Source organism: Pleurodeles waltl, chromosome 2_2 (genome assembly GCF_031143425.1).
Source record: "Pleurodeles waltl isolate 20211129_DDA chromosome 2_2, aPleWal1.hap1.20221129, whole genome shotgun sequence".
In the NCBI taxonomy this organism is placed as follows: domain Eukaryota; kingdom Metazoa; phylum Chordata; class Amphibia; order Caudata; family Salamandridae; genus Pleurodeles; species Pleurodeles waltl.
Genome location: NC_090439.1, coordinates 316,858,113 through 316,876,812, shown reverse-complemented (window position 1 = coordinate 316,876,812; position 18,700 = coordinate 316,858,113). Strand labels below are relative to the sequence as shown.

The window sequence follows — 18,700 nt, the reverse complement described above, 5'->3', positions numbered from 1 at the left end:
CCTTAGTCTTTTTTCAAGACAAGACCCTCTTCTATGATTCTCCAGAAACAGCTTGAGAATGGGTTGAGGAATGCCCTGACCTTCGAGACAGAAGGGGCCCACAGAGTAAGTGCTGAAGAAGCGAAAGGGAGAGGTCAGGAGGAGGGTGGAGGGCTGAGAGACCTGCCTGGGGACTGGCCTTAAAGAAGCAACAATGTCGAATAGACAGAAGGCCCTGTTCCTTGGGTCCAGGATATGGCTCAGAGAGACATAAGACTTCCTTGGCTGCGGCGGATATGTCCTCACCGGATCCACACAATGCTCTCTGAGCTTGGTCCTTTGATCATACATAGACAATACATTAACCCCACGAGACAGATATGTTTCCACACAAGGCTTGTACACATTTCATGATGTTTGGATCCACACTAATCTTTGCACTTTTACAGCCACAACTTCTGGGAGGTCTTAGTGCATATTATAGGTTCCAGTTTAGTTCCAGTTTGGGGTTATCCTGGGGGCATTCAGAGTAGCTAGAGTGGCATCACCCCGAAAGCACAAGACAGGTACTTCTAGTTTGTGAAGTATGAGGTGGGTTGATGGGTATTACACAGTTATATTATTTCACAGAAACCCACATTCTGATCCACACACCCCAAAGCTGCACAGACCTAACAGTGCTGCCCCTCATCTGCCAAAACTCCTGCATTTACACAACATCCACAACGCCCTACATGGAGGAGCGACCTGATATGAAGCGGCTGCCATCCTTATTGTTCCTTTCTTGGAATGTGAACGGCATGCTAGATAGGCTCAAACGTGGGGCAATTCTTAAATTGGCCCATCATCATGGGGCAGACATCCTTCTGCTGCAAGAGACACACTTAATGGGCAACAAATGCTCTTTCTTGGGGATACAGCCAGGTCTACCACACAGGATTCCATTGGGGATCAAGGAGGGTGGCCATTCCGATCCACAGGCGGACTCCTATGACTGTATCTCACACATGGTACAATACAGGAGGCTGGTATGTGTCAATCTCTGGTTCCCTTGGAGGGTCCCTGTTGTCAATTACGAGCATATATACCCCCTTTCCGTCCCAACTGCATCATTCCTGTCCACCCTCCGAGCTCTCCTTTAGGAGATGCCTGAGGCACCATGGCTGATGAGTGGGGACTTTAACGGGCTATGCGTTCATGAATTAGACCATTCAGGCTTAGCACAGTGAGACAGCTGCACCCTGCTCCTGGTATTCTTGCATAACATAATGGCAATAGATGTTTGGAAAGCACATCACCCTTAAGAAAGGGGGTACACATTGTATTCAGGAGCCCACTGTCCTTTTCCAGGTTGTATTACTTTATTTCTTGGCAGCGAGAGTGCTACCGCGTGTGAAGCACGTGCATTCTGGCAAGCGGCTTCTCAAAACAGTTGCCTCTGTTGATGGAGATGGAGTGGGGTCCTCCACGTGCAGCCACCGGATGAAAGCTAAATGGGTGGTTCCTACTGGAAGAGGATATCAGGGAGGCATGCAGGGAAATGGGTCAGAGGTTCTCTGAGCTGAATCTGGGATCCGTGCATTCCCCCAGATTCCCGTTGGAGGCTCAGAAGATCACCTTGCAAGAAGGCATCATTAGCTACTTTGAGGGACAGTGAGCCCGTATCCGCCAAAAAGTTGAAGAGTGCAAAACACAAGTGCTCAACCTGGAAAACCAATACATCTGTCTTCAGCAAGATGAGCTCCTACGGGACAGCCTCCACGTGCAGTCAACCCTTAAACAGGAGCTCACCCAAGAGGCGAGAGAAGTGTGGATGGCTACCAGGAGTCTCATTTACCAATGGGGAGATAAATCAAGTAGAACACTGCACTGGCTCTGCACGCCCTGGCAGTCTGGTTTCCCAGTGGCATTCCTGGAGAGGAATTATTTATTGGAGAGGACCAGTGGCAGTCGAGTTATGTGTAGCATTAGGATTGCAGAAGAGTTTGCGATGTTTTATGGTAAGTTCTGTGCATCTGAGCCGGAGGGTCCCCCTGAGTATCTGGAACAGTTTCTTCCCCATGTGCCGCTGCCCCAGTTGCTATCCGATGAACGTGACTCCCTAGAAACAGATTTAACTGAAGAGAAGATGAGGTGAGCCCTGGGAAGGCTCCACATAGGTAAAACACCAGAGCCTAACTGGTTACTGGACAAGTTCTGGTGTTTGGTCTGGCCCACCTCTGACCCCGTGATGCTGAACATGTTCAATGAAACTTTAGAGTGTGGGGAACTAATAGAAGACCTATGTGCACCAGAGATAGTGGTCATACTGAAACCTGGCCTGTCAGGTACCCGCTGCAAAGAGTTTAGGCCAATTTCACTAATAAATACAGAGGCGAAGGTGTGGGCTAAATTGTTGTCGGACAGGCAGGAAAAGCTGATTCACCATATAGCCCACCCAGACCTATCCAGCTTTTTGTCCCACAGAGCCACCAAACATAACATCGTAGGGTGTATAATGCCCTTGAGATGTATGAGAGCCTACCAGGCTACTAGGCAGCAGGATGGGACTACTTATTTGTCTTGCTCCCTCAATACGGATTTGGCCCTCGTTTTATAAGCTCCATCCAGCTTCTGTATATCTACTTGAGAGCACGAATGTAAATCGGGGGGGTTCCAATTTGTTCCCGGTCGAGCGGGGAACTCGCCAGAGATGCACGTTGTCTGCACTTCTGTTTGTGCTTGCTATTGAGCCTTTGGCGGCAGGGGTGAGAGTGGACGCATTGTACCAGAGCCTTCAGTGGTCTGAGGGAGTAGCAGACAATATCTCACTGTACGTGGATGATGTGCTGATGTTCCTGAACAGTCCAGACTCAACGGGCCCACAGGCCCTCCAGATACTACAGACTTTCGGGACTTACTCAGGACTCCTCATGAACAATGCAAATTCGGCTATTTACCAAATAGACTATTGCGCCACTCTGCATCCTGGGTTCCTGAGATAGAGGTACTCCCAGATGGGTTTAAATACTTAAGGATTTTTATCACACTGAAAAAGGACACTGCATATGAACGCAACCTGAACCGTGTAGTTCAACTATTAGGGAAAAGCCCTGAAATTCTGTTCCTCCATGCCACTATACCTGCTGTGTTGATTGGCCATTTTTAAAATGGTGGCCTTCCCTAAACTGCTTTATCAACTCCAAAACTTCCCTTTTCTGATTAGTCGATCCTTTTTCACAAGGGTTAACACCTTCCTATGAATGTTGAACCCTGCGAGTCTCCTTATTTATTTCCAATTTTTATAAAGTGCTACATTCTTCCCGAGATGGTTGTCACGGTACGAAACCAAGCCAAATAACATAGGCAAATTACTGTGTAAGGCAAGACTAGAAAGGTCATTAATTAGGAAAGAGACAAGTTTTAAGCTTCTTTTCTAAATCTGATATAATCGTTAGTGCAACAGAGGGCTAATGGCAGTAGGTTTCAATGAACAGCTGCCAAAAAGGTAAAAGAGTGGCCACCAGCTCATGCTTTTTTCACTTGCGTAGTTTTAGCAAGGGCAAGATTTGCTGATCGCAGACTTCTTGAAGGGTTGTGGAACTCTAATTTGGATTGGAGAATTGCAGGGCCTGTGTTATGAAGTGCCCTGTGTGCATGTCACAAGAGTCTGAATTGAGTCCTTGGATGAATAGGAAGCTAGTGCAAGGTTTTCAGGGAAGCTGAGGCCAAGCTAAATCTGTCTTTGTGGCAAATGAGTCTAGCAGCCATATTTTGAATTAACTGCAACCAAGAGAAAAGATGGTCTGACATCCCAAATTAAAATGCATTACCATAATCCAATCTACAATTGACAATGGTTCTATGCCAGTCAACCAGAATCCAATGAAGCAGTTTTTAAAGAGTTTGAGTAGACCATAACATCTTACATTGTTAAGGAATCATCGATTAGAAACCCGAGATTCCTTACCACTTTTTTTTTGGTATTGGAGCCAGTCCTAAAGAAGCTGGCCACCACACTGAGTTCCAAATATCGTGGGCACCTCCAAAATGTAACATTTCTGTTCTATCAGCGTTTAGCTTCAAACAGTGTTTCCTAATCCGACTAGCAATATCTTTGAGGCATCCAGAAAGGTTGTGTCTAATTTTATTATCTTGTTCACCTAGAGAGATGATCAGTTGAGTAACATCCACATAAGAACAGATTTCAAAACCCCACTTACTCACCAGCTTGGCAAAGGTTGCAACATACTCATTAAAAAGAGTAGGGCTTAATGACGAACCCTGTGGCACCCAGCACTTCACCCTGTTGGGGGGGGGGGGGGGGGGGGTGATATAATAGTGCCCAACTGAACTGAGTCCTGTAAGACAAAAATGAGCAAAACCATCACAAGGCAGTCGAGTGAATCCCAGCCTCATGGAGTTTATTTATCAAGACTGTGCAAATGTGTCAAAAGCTGCCAATAGGTCTAGTAGAATCAGGGCAACCACTTTGTCTTGATCTACTACCAGTCTTATGTTGTCTAGCACTGCCAGAAGGGTAGTTTCAGTACTGTTCTTGGGACTATAACCAATTTGAGAAGGATCAAGTGTTTTGGTATCTTCTAAAAATGTTGTCTATTGGCTGTTAACCAGTCTTTCTAGCACCTTGGACATATAAGTAAGTAAAGAAATAGGGTGGTAGTTAGAGAGTACCTTTAATCCTGCTTTCTTGCCTAAGGGAATAATGAGTGCCTGCTTTCCAAATGTCAGTGTAAATAGCATTTTTTTTTTAAACAATAAAATATTTGAGTAAAATACGGGCTAAAAACGGACAGTAGTCTGGTCAAAAAAAAAAATGAGGGCAAGGATCAAGTGGGGAACCCGATTTCACCTCCAACATTATCTTTTCTACCTGTTCTCTTGATAGAGTTGCAAATTTACCAAAATGTACTCTAGGGCTTGGATGTGGCCAAAGATGATCCCATTCTATCTCAGCATGCGAAGGTTGAGGAGCAAAGGTGGAATAAGTGGTATAATTTTTTTCTGAAAAATAATTTGCAGTATCTACACAATGGGGGCTGTGGGAGTAATAACTTGTGAAAGACTGAGTGGCTGGGAGAGTTTCATAACAATTTTAAAAAGTTTTTTACTGGAATTTGTATTGTCTTGCAGTCTTTTAATGAAATATAGTTTTTCAGCGCCTTAAGCTATCTGTGATAAGCATTTAAATGTTGTTTATAGGCTTGCCAGTCCATGAGATTTCTCCAGAAGTTTTCTCAGCTAACTTACATTTCCTCTTCCCACATTTTAACACCGTGCAATATACCAAGCTTGCAAAAGGTTCTATCTATGGTATGGTTTTGTGTTCCAAGGAACGCAAATATCTAGAGCTTCACAGACAGCAGAGTTAAAATCCACGAAGTAAGCATCGAAAGACATACCAAATTTTAAGGATGAAGGAGAAAAGTGCTCACTAAAAGATTAAGCAGTTATTTTGCACCAAGACCTTTTGGGTACAAGACTAGAATTGTTTCTGCTTAACCAGAAGAGAGAATGAAAAACTAATACTGAAATGGTCAGACCCGGTTTAAGGCGCAGTAAAAGTATAAGGGGCAGCATCCAAGTTGAAAAACAATAAAACCAAAGTGTGGCCAGCTACATGTGTAGGGCCAGAGATACTTTGTTTAAGCTGAATAATACTCATATCACATGCTAGATGTTTACCAAGAAGGTTCTCTAATTCTCACAGTGCACATTCCTTAGACAAATGCTATTGATCTGTGGTTGAAGGGGGCCTCGCCGCGCCAAATATGCTTTCTTGTTACAGAGGGGCCCACCTCCTTGTACTAAACAACTGGAGGTTTGGGGGCTTTGATGTCCTGGCCTATGCGTTTGAAGAATGGGTCCTAGGTCGCACTAATTTACCCCACTTGCTTTATGGAGCGGCTGTCCCAAACCAGTTACCTTCAGCCACTAATACAGCGCTCAGGGTGTGGAGGGAGGTGCTAAAGGACATGGGTTGGGCCTTCAAACCTACACTAGAGACCCCTCTATGGCAGAGGACTAGACTTCCCCAGGTCATGGCCCTGAAGAGATTTTTGGCCTGGGACACAATTGGGGTGTCGACACTCGGAGTCGTTTTGCAGGATGGGTTCCTGTCATTCTTTACGGACCATCAAGAAGAATATTCTCTCCATCGTTCACAATTCTTTAGATATCTTCAGTTACGCCATGCCCTACAACAGTACTTACCCCCGATGGGAACATTCCCAAGTATTCCCCTCTACAGGCCAAAATACACCTGACTAACATAAGAGAACACAAATTATCCAATATTTACTGAATGCTGATTCATAATGCAGGTAACTGTCTAGCTTGAGTGCGGGATGCATGAAAGGCAGACTTAGGTCTGCGAGATGACGAAGACTGGCTTGAAGTGCTGGCTGTCCCGCACGAAGTATTGATTGTCTCACAATTTCAGCTAACACAATTCAAAATACTACGCAGAATCTACTACACATGCCCCAAACTCCACAAAATGGTACTGATCCCAGCGGGCCATTGGCTGAGATGCAAACAGGCTGAAAGCGACCTACTATACACCTTCTGGCAGTGTCCAGCTCTCCAGACTTACTAGTCAAACATTTTGGACATACCAGGGGAGATGCTGAGTTGGCCAGTCCCCCAAGACGATCCTATTGCATATCTCTGATGGCGCTGAGGATAACAGATACCATAAAGCGATTTTATTCTTAGGTCTCACAACAGCCAAGAGACATTCTCCAAAACTGGAATCTCTCCTCAGCCCCACTGACAACTAAATGGGCCTGCAGCATGGACCATAGTATGGCCCTTGAGAGGCCGATCTACCAAGGTCGAGGATGCCCCCCAAAACATGGGAAGATATGGCAAGGTTGGGCTGACAACAGGGGCATCACATTGGATCCCTGTCCGGCTCTGCCTTGGACATCGCATAGACAACCGCAGACAAGTAAAGAGAAACACGATCAAAGACACCGGCAAGTCACTACATAGTCCCCTGCCCACTTGGGAAGGTTGCCGGGAAGGTTCTCAGCCCCAAGTGCGACATCACTAAGAGCGACACCCGAGGGAGAAGAAGTTGAAATGTTCTTATGTGCATGAATATGAATCTCACATGAACGCGTGTTTTTTTTTTTTCCAGATACATAAATTCACCTGCTATTGTGACAAATTTATGGCATGGTGCTCCACCCATCATGTTGATCCGGTTTCAGCCTGCTTGTCGGATGTTTTATTGTTTGTGTTGTCTTTAGGTCAGCACGGCCTATCCCTGGGCACAGTTAACGGATACCTTCGAGCAATCTCAGCTATTTCATGATTGCAGTATCAGCTCTCACTGCTTAAGTCACCCATTGTGACACATTCCTTAAATGGTTCCAACATATGTTCCTATCTACCCCTTTCATCATGTCCCAATGGGACCTTAATTTGATCCTAACCATCCTTGTGGGCTCACGGTTTGAGCCCCTTGCCTAGTTTCCTGCTCAGACTCCTAACTCTCAAGATGAACAACTTCATCTGCATTACATCTGCTAGGAGGGACAGCGAGCTTCAAGCTTTTTCAGTAACCCTCCATACACCAACTTTTACTCATACTAACTGGCTTTTCAGACACGTGCCTCTTTTCTGCAGAAGGTAGTCAACATGTTTCATGTCGGCTAACGTATTTCCTGGTAGAGACACTATCTAACCACAGATTTCTTCACAGTTCTGTGAAATTGGTTCTTCACCATAACATCCTGTTAATTTCTGCACACTTATTAAACAGTCTAACATGGCTCTGTGTTTTTGGTGTGGAAATAGTCATGAAAGAAACTGTCAGCCTGCCAGGGTGGTGCCTATATAGGAACCGCACGTAACTTCTGATGAAGATGACGCCGAGCCATTTAGTGCCACCTATCGGTACGCAGAGGTAGTGCTCAAGATTTTCTGGATCCAGTCTGACACCTGGGGAATATTCTACGGTGAGGAATCTGCAGTTACATAGGGTCTCTAACAGAAAAAGTGTTAGTGAAGTTCAGTAACTTGTCCTTTGGTAAATTATCTTTTGGTAAACAAAACAGAGCAGTACAAGGCTTACTTAGGGAGGTGGTGTGGGGTAGCCACTCTTATTTCTGAAGAACATGAATATCATTTATTTATTTAATCACCGTCCAACAAATAATTGGCCTTATAAACAAAAGTTCTATATTCTACACACAGCCAAATCACTAAACATTAAAAGTAGCAGTACATTTGTAAATCAGTAAAGCAGGAGCTACAATCACAGTTTTGTGAAACTTTGAAGACGGTTCGATTTATGTGGGGAAAAGTTGAACCAATCGTTTATGTTCTCTTACTCTAAGCCTCTTGATTACTCTCTTCACTGCAACAGTCTCCTCCCTGAATCTTTAATCTCAGCCAAGTTATATTTGTGAGACATCCTGAGTGAGCAATGCCTTTCTCTCCCAGCAGCTTTTACTGTCCCTACTAACTTTGCATTCATGCTTAAGCAACAGCAGGGCAAATGAGGAAGCAATCACACGGGCTGAGAGACCTATGCATCAGCAGCAAATGGACATGTGCCTGCTACAATATTCTCAGCTCAGCAATGCTGTAGTCTTCGGGATGCCTTAGTGCCTTTTCCTGATCCCAAGATCACCAAATTCAAATGAAATGGTAACCCACCCTGGCACAGGTCACACTGTCCAGGTAAGCAGAATTCCTCATTTGGGGAATGCGGATCCTGGAGCTGCTACATCGAAGATCTCCAGCCTGACGGTGAAGTCCCTGTTAGCACAGGCTCTTAGTGGCTACGGTGAAGACTGCAAGTCAACTGGTCAGTATGTTGCAGCAATGCACCATCATTGTCACACTTTAGGGTCTGTTTCTGGAGCCCGCTGGACATGGTTGGTGTTTTCTAGCTCCCCGCACACCCAGGAGAGTCCTACAAAGCAGGTTTTGCTTGGAGCAAAGCTCCGCAACTGCTGGACAACGTTTAAATGCAGTTTGTCGAGAGCTCAAACTTAAGCTGCTCTAGCAACACCTCCTTTAAAATGCGAGTTCGAGCTCAAGCCCAAAAGTGGGGTCAACGAGGGGCATTTCGGGAACTGGGAGAGCACACCATAGTTCTTTGCAGCACTGCTCCTCCACTGGCCTCACAGTGCAGATTCTGCACCTTTCCCACCAACTGCAGTTCTCTGGTTATAGGCTTCCTTGCTTTGACAGCTCTCCTTCTGGTGGGCAAGTCCTTGAACCTTCTTGTAGCAGTTTACTTTCTCTGTCAGAGAGTCCAACTGCACTGACAAGAGTTCAGGATTCTCAATTTCTGTCCCTAACCTGGTAAGGAGGCTTGCACTTTTATACTCCTGTACTCTGTACAAAATTCAGCTCGGTTTGGAGTGATTTCTATTTTCAGGGAGGATGATTTTCGTTCATTTACCCTGTTCAACCACATCTCCTTTATCTGCAGAATTGGAAGTGAGTGGGGTGCATTTGAGGGTTCCCTGTCCGGGGTTGTAAAACAATAACACAAAGTAGAGGACTTCGCTGACCTTGCTACTACACAAACGTGCTGTAGCACACCTCTGGGGAATAATACAGTAGGAGATTGACTCATCTCAAATTCCTTTAAGAATATTCTGGGGTCCGTTTCTATATCACATCCCTTTATGGAAGCGTATCCACTCATCCTCCTTGTTAGACATTCACCCACACAAGTTCTAAAATGGATTTGCATCTTCATGCAGTCAAGCAGAGCACATACTCCATGCTTAATCTGCCTCCTGCACGCAGCCAAACATACATGGCCCATCCATGCCCCACATGGATGGAGCATAAGGTCATGTTCAAAATAACTGCAGACCTATTTAATCAGTAGATTTCAATAGGCAACTCATTCACAGAAGGTAACTGGTAAAAGATCCGCTCTTTTTACTATAATCTTTCGCTGTCACCAGTGCCAGTTCTTCACTACAAGGTGAGTGAACAGTGTTCATTCTCAGTAGGCGAGGAGTCCATGTAGTGCGCTCCTTCCGATTACTGTTCCCCGTTTGGGGTTACAGTTTGTTTCACTACAGAAGCTCAACATTCACAATATTGTCGAGCGAAAACAGCGATCTAGGGAAAGGGGTTCAGGCTCCAGTGAGCCGTGCATCGGCCGTGCCCGTTGAAAACAATGAGGTTGTGGTAGCTGGTGTTAGGACAGGCTTAAGTAAGCACAACAATACCAGAACAATCACATGTACCCAAGCTGGTTCAGGCAGCAAAGAGTAAGTTCTCAAAGGTCAGAATTAACATTAATATTTCTGCTCACACTTTAGCAGACTTTTGACTCCTTTCATCAAGAAGTGTCTTGTTGATGTTGTGTTCAGGTACATTATGGCCAGAGTTGCTAGTTCTGTTTCTTGTCTTGTTCTTTAAACAATCCCACACCATCTGTGAGCTATTCAAGACCAGTGTCCTTTATCAGTCATCATCCTCAGTCACCCCAAGATAAGAAGATGAGCACATAAATTGTGATTCTGTCTTTCCGGTGTCAAATGATTCGCCCATTTTTAGTATGTTCTGGGTGTAGTCTGAATAAATGAATTCTCTCTTTGGCCACTGTCCATATATAGCATCCTATTCGGATCCTGGTGTATCCTATAAATTGTAAATATGTTCCAGTGCCAGCAGTGTTCATTTTCTGTGGCCCACTAGCGTGTACCATACGCCTCATGATGCTAGCCTCAGTACTGCAGATTGCCCCTTGGGAGATTTGAACCAGCATCTTTATTCAGTGCCATGCTTGGATGTATGCTACCAACTTTTTTACAGATGCCTAGGCTTCCCTTGTGGACATGCCTTTTGATGGATCCAGGCTCCATACTGATCCAGCAGTACCTGAAGTTTCAGGGTTACTCAATGACCTTGCCTGCTCTCATATGCAGCTCTTCCCCAACCTGTTCAGCGACTAGTCCAGTCCTTTTGTAGCTTTACAGGAAGAACAGTAGTAGAGGTCATGGCCACCAGCAAATGCAGGAGTGTATTTCTCCACAAATTCTGCATTTGATGCTAAAGTGCTAAGTTCCTCGTAAGCAATAGTTTTAACTAGTATTGTGTACAATTTGTTTTTACCTACCATGCTAACATGCACTTACTATGGAACAGTGGGTCCTTCAAGTTGGTCCGTTTAGTTACACCCTGCCATTTCTGTCTATCACGTTTCTCTTGTTTTGCTCAGACAGTGGTGAGCCATGCTGAAGTCCACACACTCCTTGCCAAAGGTGTGATTGTAGTGGTTCCCGAGGCAGAAAAAGGCATAGGATGTTTATTTGATGAGTCCTGGTTCCCATGCAGGATGAGAAACTGATCCCATACTAGACCTTAGGCTTCTAAACACCTTCATCAAGAAGGACAAGTTCAAAATGCTAGTGCTGGCCCAGGTCCTTCGGGCCTTGTATCCCGAAGAATGCATAGTGTAAGGAAATGCCTCCTTGGCATGGTTACCCCCTGACTTTTTACTTTTGCTGATGCTAAGTTTCGATTTGAAAGTGTGCTGAGGCCTGCTAACCAGGCCCCAGCACCAGTGTTCTTTCCCTAACCTGTACTTTTGTTTCCACAATTGGCACACCCTGGCATCCAGGTAAGTCCCTTGTAACTGGTACCCCTGGTACCAAGGGCCCTGATGCCAGGGAAGGTCTCTAAGGGATGCAGCATGTCTTATGCCACCCTGGAGACCCCTCACTCAGCACAGACACACTGCTTGCCAGCTTGTGTGTGCTGGTGAGGACAAAACAAGTAAGTCGACATGGCACTCCCCTCAGGGCGCCATGCCAACCTCACACTGCCTATACAGTATAAATAAGTAACCCCTCTAGCAGGCCTTACAGCCCTAAGGCAGGGTGCACTATACCATAGGTGAGGGCACCAGTGCATGAGCACTGTGCCCCTACAGTGCCTAAGCAAAACCTTAGACATTGTAAGTGCAGGGTAGCCATAAGAGTATATGGTCTGGGAGTCTGTCATGCACAAACTCCACAGCACCATAATGGCTACACTGAAAACTGTGAAGTTTGGTATCAAACTTCTCAGCCCAATAAATGCACACTGATGCCAGTGTACATTTTATTGTAACATACACCCCAGAGGGCACCTTAGAGGTGCCCCCTTAAACATAAACCGACTATCTGTGTAGGCTGACTGGTTTTAGCAGCCTGCCACACTCGAGACATGTTGCTGGCCACATAGGGAGAGTGCCTTTGTCACTCTGTGGCTAGTAACAAAGCCTGTACTGGATGGAGGTGCTTCACACCTCCCCCTGCAGGAACTGTAACAACTGGCGGTGAGCCTCAAAGGCTCACCCCCTTTGTTACAGCACCACAGGGCACTCCAGCTAGTGGAGTTGCCCGCCCCCTCCGGCCACGGCCCCACTTTTGGCGGCAAGGCCGGAGGAGATAATGAGAATAACAAGGAGGAGTCACTGGCCAGTCAGGACAGCCCCTAAGGTGTCCTGAGCTGAGGTGACTCTGACTTTTAGAAATCCTCCATCTTTCAGATGGAGGATTCCCCCAATAGGGATAGGAATGTGACCCCCTCCCCTTGGGAGGAGGAACAGAGAGGGTGTACCCACCCTCAGGGCTAGTAGCCATTGGCTACTAACCCCCCAGACCTAAACACACCCTTAAATTTAGTATTTAAGGGCTCCCCAGAACCTAGGAACTCAGATTCCTGCAACCTAAGAAGAAGAGGACTGCTAAGCTGAAAAGCCCTGCAGAGAAGACGGAGACACCAACTGCTTTGGCCCCAGCTCTACCGGCCTGTCTCCCCCCTTCTAAAGACACTGCTCCAGCGACGCTTTCCCCAGGGACCAGCGACCTCTGAATCCTCAGAGGACTGCCCTGCTCTAGAAGGACCAAGAAACTCCAGAGGACAGTGGCTCTGTTCATGCAAGACTGCAACTTTGTTACAAAGGAGCAACTTTAAACAACCTGCGTTTCCCGCCGGAAGCGTGAGACTTGCTACTCTGCACCCGATGCCCCCGGCTCGACTTGTGGAGAAACAACACTTCAGGGAGGACTCCCCGGCGACTACGAGACCGTGAGTAGCCAGAGTTGCCCCCCCTGAGCCCCCACAGCGACCCCTGCAGACGGAATCCCGAGGCTCCCCCTGACCGCGACTGCCTGACTCCCAGATCCCGACGCCTGGAAAAGACTCTGCACCCGCAGCCCCCAGGACCTGAAAGATCGGAACTCCAGTGCAGGAGTGACCCCCAGGAGGCCCTCTCCCTTGCCCAGGTGGTGGCTACCCCGAGGAGCCCCCCCCTTGCCTGCCTGCATCGCTGAAGAGACCCCTTGGTCTCCCATTGATTTCCATTGGAAACCTGACGTGTGTTTGCACACTGCACCCGGCCGCCCCCGTGCTGCTGAGGGTGTACTTCCTGTGCTAACTTGTGTCCCCCCCCCCCGGTGCCCTACAAAACCCCCCTGGTCTGCCCTTCGAAGTCGCGGGTACTTACCTGCTGGCAGACTGGAACCGGGGCACCCCCTTCTCCATTGAAGCCTATGCATTTTGGGCACCACTTTGAACTCTGCACCTGACCAGCCCTGAGCTGCTGGTGTGGTAACTTTGGGGTTGCTCTGAACCCCCAACGGTGGGCTACCTTGGACCCAAACTTGAACCCCGTAGGTGGTTTACTTACCTGCAAAAACTAACAAACTCTTACTCCCCCCAGGAACTGTTGAAAATTGCACTAAGTGTCTAGTTTTAAAATAGCTATATGTGATTTATTTGAAAACTGTGTATGCTATTTTGATTATTCAAAGTTCCTAAAGTACCTACCTGCAATACCTTTCATTTAAAGTATTACATGTAAAATTTGAACCTGTGGTTCTTAAAATAAACTAAGAAAATATATTTTTCTATACAAAAACCTATTGGCCTGGAATTGTCTCTGAGTGTGTGTTCCTCATTTATCGCCTGTGTGTGTACAACAAATGCTTAACACTCCTCCTTTGATAAGCCTACTGCTCGACCACAATACCACAAAATAGAGCATTGGTATTATCTCTTTTTGCCACTATCTTACCTCTAAGGGGAACCCTTGGACTCTGTGCATACTATTCCTTACTTTGAAATAGTGCATACAGAGCCAACTTCCTACACATAGTATCCTGGGACTTCCAAGATGTGTACATTCATGCGCTGATCCAGCAGTCCGACAGATAGCTTCGGTTTTAGAACGTCTCTGGTTCCTTGTCCTACCCTTCACCCTTTGATGTTAGTGGTTGCGAATGCATGTATTCCCATACATCGATGATTGGCTGCTTAAAGTGGGCTTACTTAACCTAGTCTTGGACCACCTATAGACAGCAGTTTCATTGTTGCTCACCCCGAGGTTCTTGATTTTAGTTTTATATTTATTTGTTTGATTTGTAGAGCAAGCTATTCCCGAAGGTGTCCTCGTGTGAAGTTTGCAGTAAAAAAGGGGTTAGAATCAGCACAGTGAGAGGTCGAATATCCAGTGTTTCGAGGGCTTTTTAAACCCCGTATAGCTAGACGTAGATCGAAGCTGAATAGGCACGGTGTTCCAAGGAGATGCCATTTAAAGAGAAAAGGCGCGGCCACCTTGAGAGGATTTTTTGACCTGAGGAACATTAATTAAGAAAGCGTTAGCAGAACTCAAAGAATGCGAAGGACTGAACCAATTGAAAAGCTGCTGTGTGAAAGATGGACTGTTACATTAAAGAATTTTGAAACAAAGACTTTTGAACATGATATATTTGTGTTCTTGGAGCCAGCAAAATTTCTTTAAGTGACAGGAAATCAAAGCCATGCTGGAGAGTTTAGGCAGTAGCCAGGCTTCAGCATTTTGAGAGGACTGCAGATAGTGGATACAAGGAGTTTGATGATAAGGTAATACTAATTGTAGTTTTTGCTGGACACAAGCCTATCAATGATAAGGAATAATTCAAGCTTGTAATTACCTTGGATAGGATAGAAACCTGTATCACCCCATTGACCTACTGAAGCTTGAAGCAGAGAAAATTGTGGTGTTACTAGGAGATGGAATTCAGAACACAATAGAGTCTTTTTGTTGACAAAAACCCTGCTACACCACTAAAACTTTCACATAAAGTCTGTTGGATGGGGTTTGCGCTGCTAAGTTTAGTAGGCTCTTTATATCTATTTTAAAAAGCACTTCTGATTGAACGTTGACTTTACAAATTCTGTGATTGTTTTCTTTTTTTGACAATGTCAATCGTAGTATTTAGTCTTTACTTTGTATTCTGCCTACCATTTTTAAGCACCCTTTCTAGTTTTATGATATGCTCTCTACTAGTCTTCCATTGACTGTAGCTATATTAGGATTTTAAAGAAACCATCTATTACTGCCTGGTCAAATGAAAGTATCCTTCCTTTTTGTAATTGACACTTACATTACTGTTGCCTGAGCATCATCTAACTCCAAGCGGTTTGATGATACTCTACTTGATACACTATTTCCCGTTGTTGCTGGTTTGATGCATAACATCTTGTGCGTGTCAAGGTGGCAGTGAGTATTTGTTCCCCACTGTAGTCAGATTGAGGAACCAAGTCTTTCAAATAACAAGCTATTTGCTTTGCTCCAAGCTGGACCTACACTCAGAATAGTGATTGTGATAATGAAGAAATTGACTAGAATAATGATGATTGCTGGGATTGGGTAAATAAGCCATGCCTTTCTCAGACAGGCATATACTTTTCTACTGCTAAAAATATACTAACTAGAAGATTTGTAATTATATATTGCTTGACCCTATCTTACCGTCTGAAAGCATCAGGATCCTTTGAACAATTGTATATTTTCTTTTAGGTGATGGAGGAAATGATGTCAGCATGATCCAGGCTGCTGATTGTGGAGTTGGAATCGAAGGAAAGGTGAAAATAATGTTTATGCTACGACATTTTTGACTGTAAAATCGGTGTTGAATGGTTCTGTTTTGTAGTATTTGTATATAATTTACTACTTCGTTTTTGGGTGCTGCAACTCTAATCTACACACATGACATGCTAAATTTGAAGGTGTGTGATTTAAAGTGTTTTGTCTTTGACCCTAACTGTGGGAAGTGTTTCCATGTGGTGTGTGATGGTCACTGAGGTGCAGTTATTTTGTTATTGTACAGAGGGCTTGGTGGTATGCTGGATGAGCATGTGTTAGAGGAGAGACGTTTGTTCCCGTATATCGGGTGAGTGTAAGGATGTCACAGAAGTCAGACATCCAAAAGATGGTTTTAAGTGGATATATGTGATGGACATGGAAGTCCCGAAGGTGAGGCCATAACTTATGGAGATACAATGTCGGGGACAGTGCCAGTCAGAATTGTTTTAAGGCCTCGACCAGTCATGTATTCTCATTCCTTTGTTATGCACATTAAGTGGGATGAGCATTGCACAATAAGAGCGCGATGAGTGAGTCAGGAGAGGGAAAATTCCCTATACTCCAATAATGTGTCGGCAAGATTCCGGCGATTTTTAATAGATGAAATGGCACAAGTATAAGGGAGGTATGCTTGACATGAATGAAGGAGCTTAAGTTGAGCATGCTAATTGACACAAAGTTCTTTCTTGGTTATAGGTACGACTTGAAGGGGGAAGTACTTCACTGTCTGTGTGAATGCTTGTAGTGTTTTTGCATGCACACTTGAGTTGTGAATAACGCATCACGGGGGAAGTGTTAGAAGCTATATAAACCACCTTGATGAAAGCCCAGGACCCACGAAGGTCAGTAGTGCAGGGCTGCAACATGTTGGTGAATTTAGGTTCATAGCACCAGTATATCCTTAAAACTCGTTCATGTTTTTTTTTTTTTAACTGTTCCCATCCACCCTATTGATAAAGCGATACCTGGGGTTTGGATGAGGAATTTTTATCTTAAGGTTACACCCCCTGTCTGGATATCTGGTAAGAGATCCCTGGAAGATGGTTGAGCCTACCCGACCTTTAGAAGTCAGGGTGAACCCAATGATGAAGCATGCCATTATTAGAGTGAGTGAGGGTTATATATAAAAAAAGGATTTCTACCTTTCCCACACCCAGAGGTGTGGAGTACAGGTGTAGCAAGCTGCCTTCCCTTTTATCCCTAAGAGTGCCTCATATCCAGGGGATACTCTAGTGTTGGTAACTATATAGTGTAGGGAGGATGTATCCGCTCACCCTGTGTTTAAGGGACACCACACCTTCAATTCAGGAGGGTGTTGCTTACCCGTCTGAATGATGTCCGAGTAAATGAGTAAAGACAAGAGGAGCCAGCATGATTCTAAACATTTTTTTAATTTAATCAAGGAATGGACTCTTGACAAAGAAGGGAGGCATCCAATACCAAAGCCGAACCAGACTTAACCACCTATAGCATGTAATAATAGGAATGCCTGGAGGAAACCTTCAGCAAACAGCTTGAGTAACAGTTCTCCGTGCCTGTGGCCACAATGCTCTTTTTCGGTTATTGCAGGCCAAGGCCATGGGTGGAAGAGGAACATCTGCCTAATAGTTTGTCAACGAGGTAGTGACACAAACTCATTTACATTGTAAAAATAAAAGGCTCCCTTCCTGTGTGCCACTCTAAAAAAAAAAAAAAAAAAGACACCCAAGGATAAAAAGGCTTGTTACACTGAAGGGAAATCTGCATTGTTTGAACCAAGGTATGAAGCTTGGCCTCTCCGCCAAAGAGGGGGTAGGACACAGAAAGGGAACTATTACATGTTAAGTTATTTGATATTTATGAATCACTTTTTCACTGAGGATTCTTTGTGCTGTGGAAGACATAACCATGTACAAACGTGTGCTGAGAATGATGGAGCTGCAATCTAGAGTCAATTAAGTCAGGAGCATTGCCATGAACTACCCACTGGAAAATAATTAGGGCTTTGAAAAGATTCTTTTTCTGATAGGTAGACAATGAGGGAGGCATTTCAAATTGGGTGAGCAACAAGGAGAGCATGTGATAAGCCATACTGCCACATTCTGCACCAGTAGTAGCCATCTCACGAGCTTGTCTGGGTATACCTTGAATGGAGGAATTACTGTAATCAAGGCACAACTGCACTAAAGCCACACCAATTAGGGTTGAATGATCAGCGCTGATGCAGGGCAGGATCTTTTTAACTATTTTTAGATGGTAGAAGTAGGCACAGTTTACCTTAGAGATTTGATATGCAAGGTAAAGATCTGCATTGAAATAAATACCCAGATCACATCCTAATCTAGATGGAATAGGAGGGGTTCCCATCACCTCTGGCAAGCCAGTTGCGTTTTGTTTATTAATGACATTATTTGAGATAAGAGGCTCAGTTTTGGTACGGTTTAGTATTAGTAACTTTGCAGCCATACAGCGATGTACTAGAGTGCTTAAAAGAGAGTTCTGAGCTAAGGTGGGGTCAAGCTGAGTAGTTTGTGTATTGGAAAGCCAGAGGATCATACTCGAGTTCCTAATCCTAGGGAGGTGTATAAAGGACTAATATGCCAGTGTCTCTACTGGCAATCCACAATTGATGATGATATTGCACAGCTGTTACAACCAGCTCAGCACAGTACCCTGGTCTGATGTCTGTCTATATAGGGTGGAGAATGTTTTTGGATTCAATGGATGGCTGCAACCGGTTGAAAACCAACATCTCCAAGATTTTAGTTAGGAATGGTAGCAGGGAGTTTGGGCAGGTGAAACATCTTTTTTTTATAGCCCATGTGTATTGTAGCAGATTTAAATTCCTTTGGCATCACT

The 18,700-nt window shown here is 44.9% G+C and overlaps 1 protein-coding gene across 2 annotated transcripts in view; it reads left to right on the top strand.

Moving 5' to 3' along the window:
• The window catches only part of ATP9B (ATPase phospholipid transporting 9B (putative)), a 2,250,419-nt gene that overhangs the window by 2,110,702 nt on the left and 121,017 nt on the right, over positions 1 to 18,700 (top strand). For both annotated transcript variants that reach the window (XM_069219789.1, XM_069219790.1), the window contains exon 23: positions 15,797 to 15,861. In XM_069219789.1, coding sequence (XP_069075890.1) covers positions 15,797 to 15,861 — 65 coding nt within the window. The remainder of the gene's footprint in view (positions 1 to 15,796; positions 15,862 to 18,700) is intronic.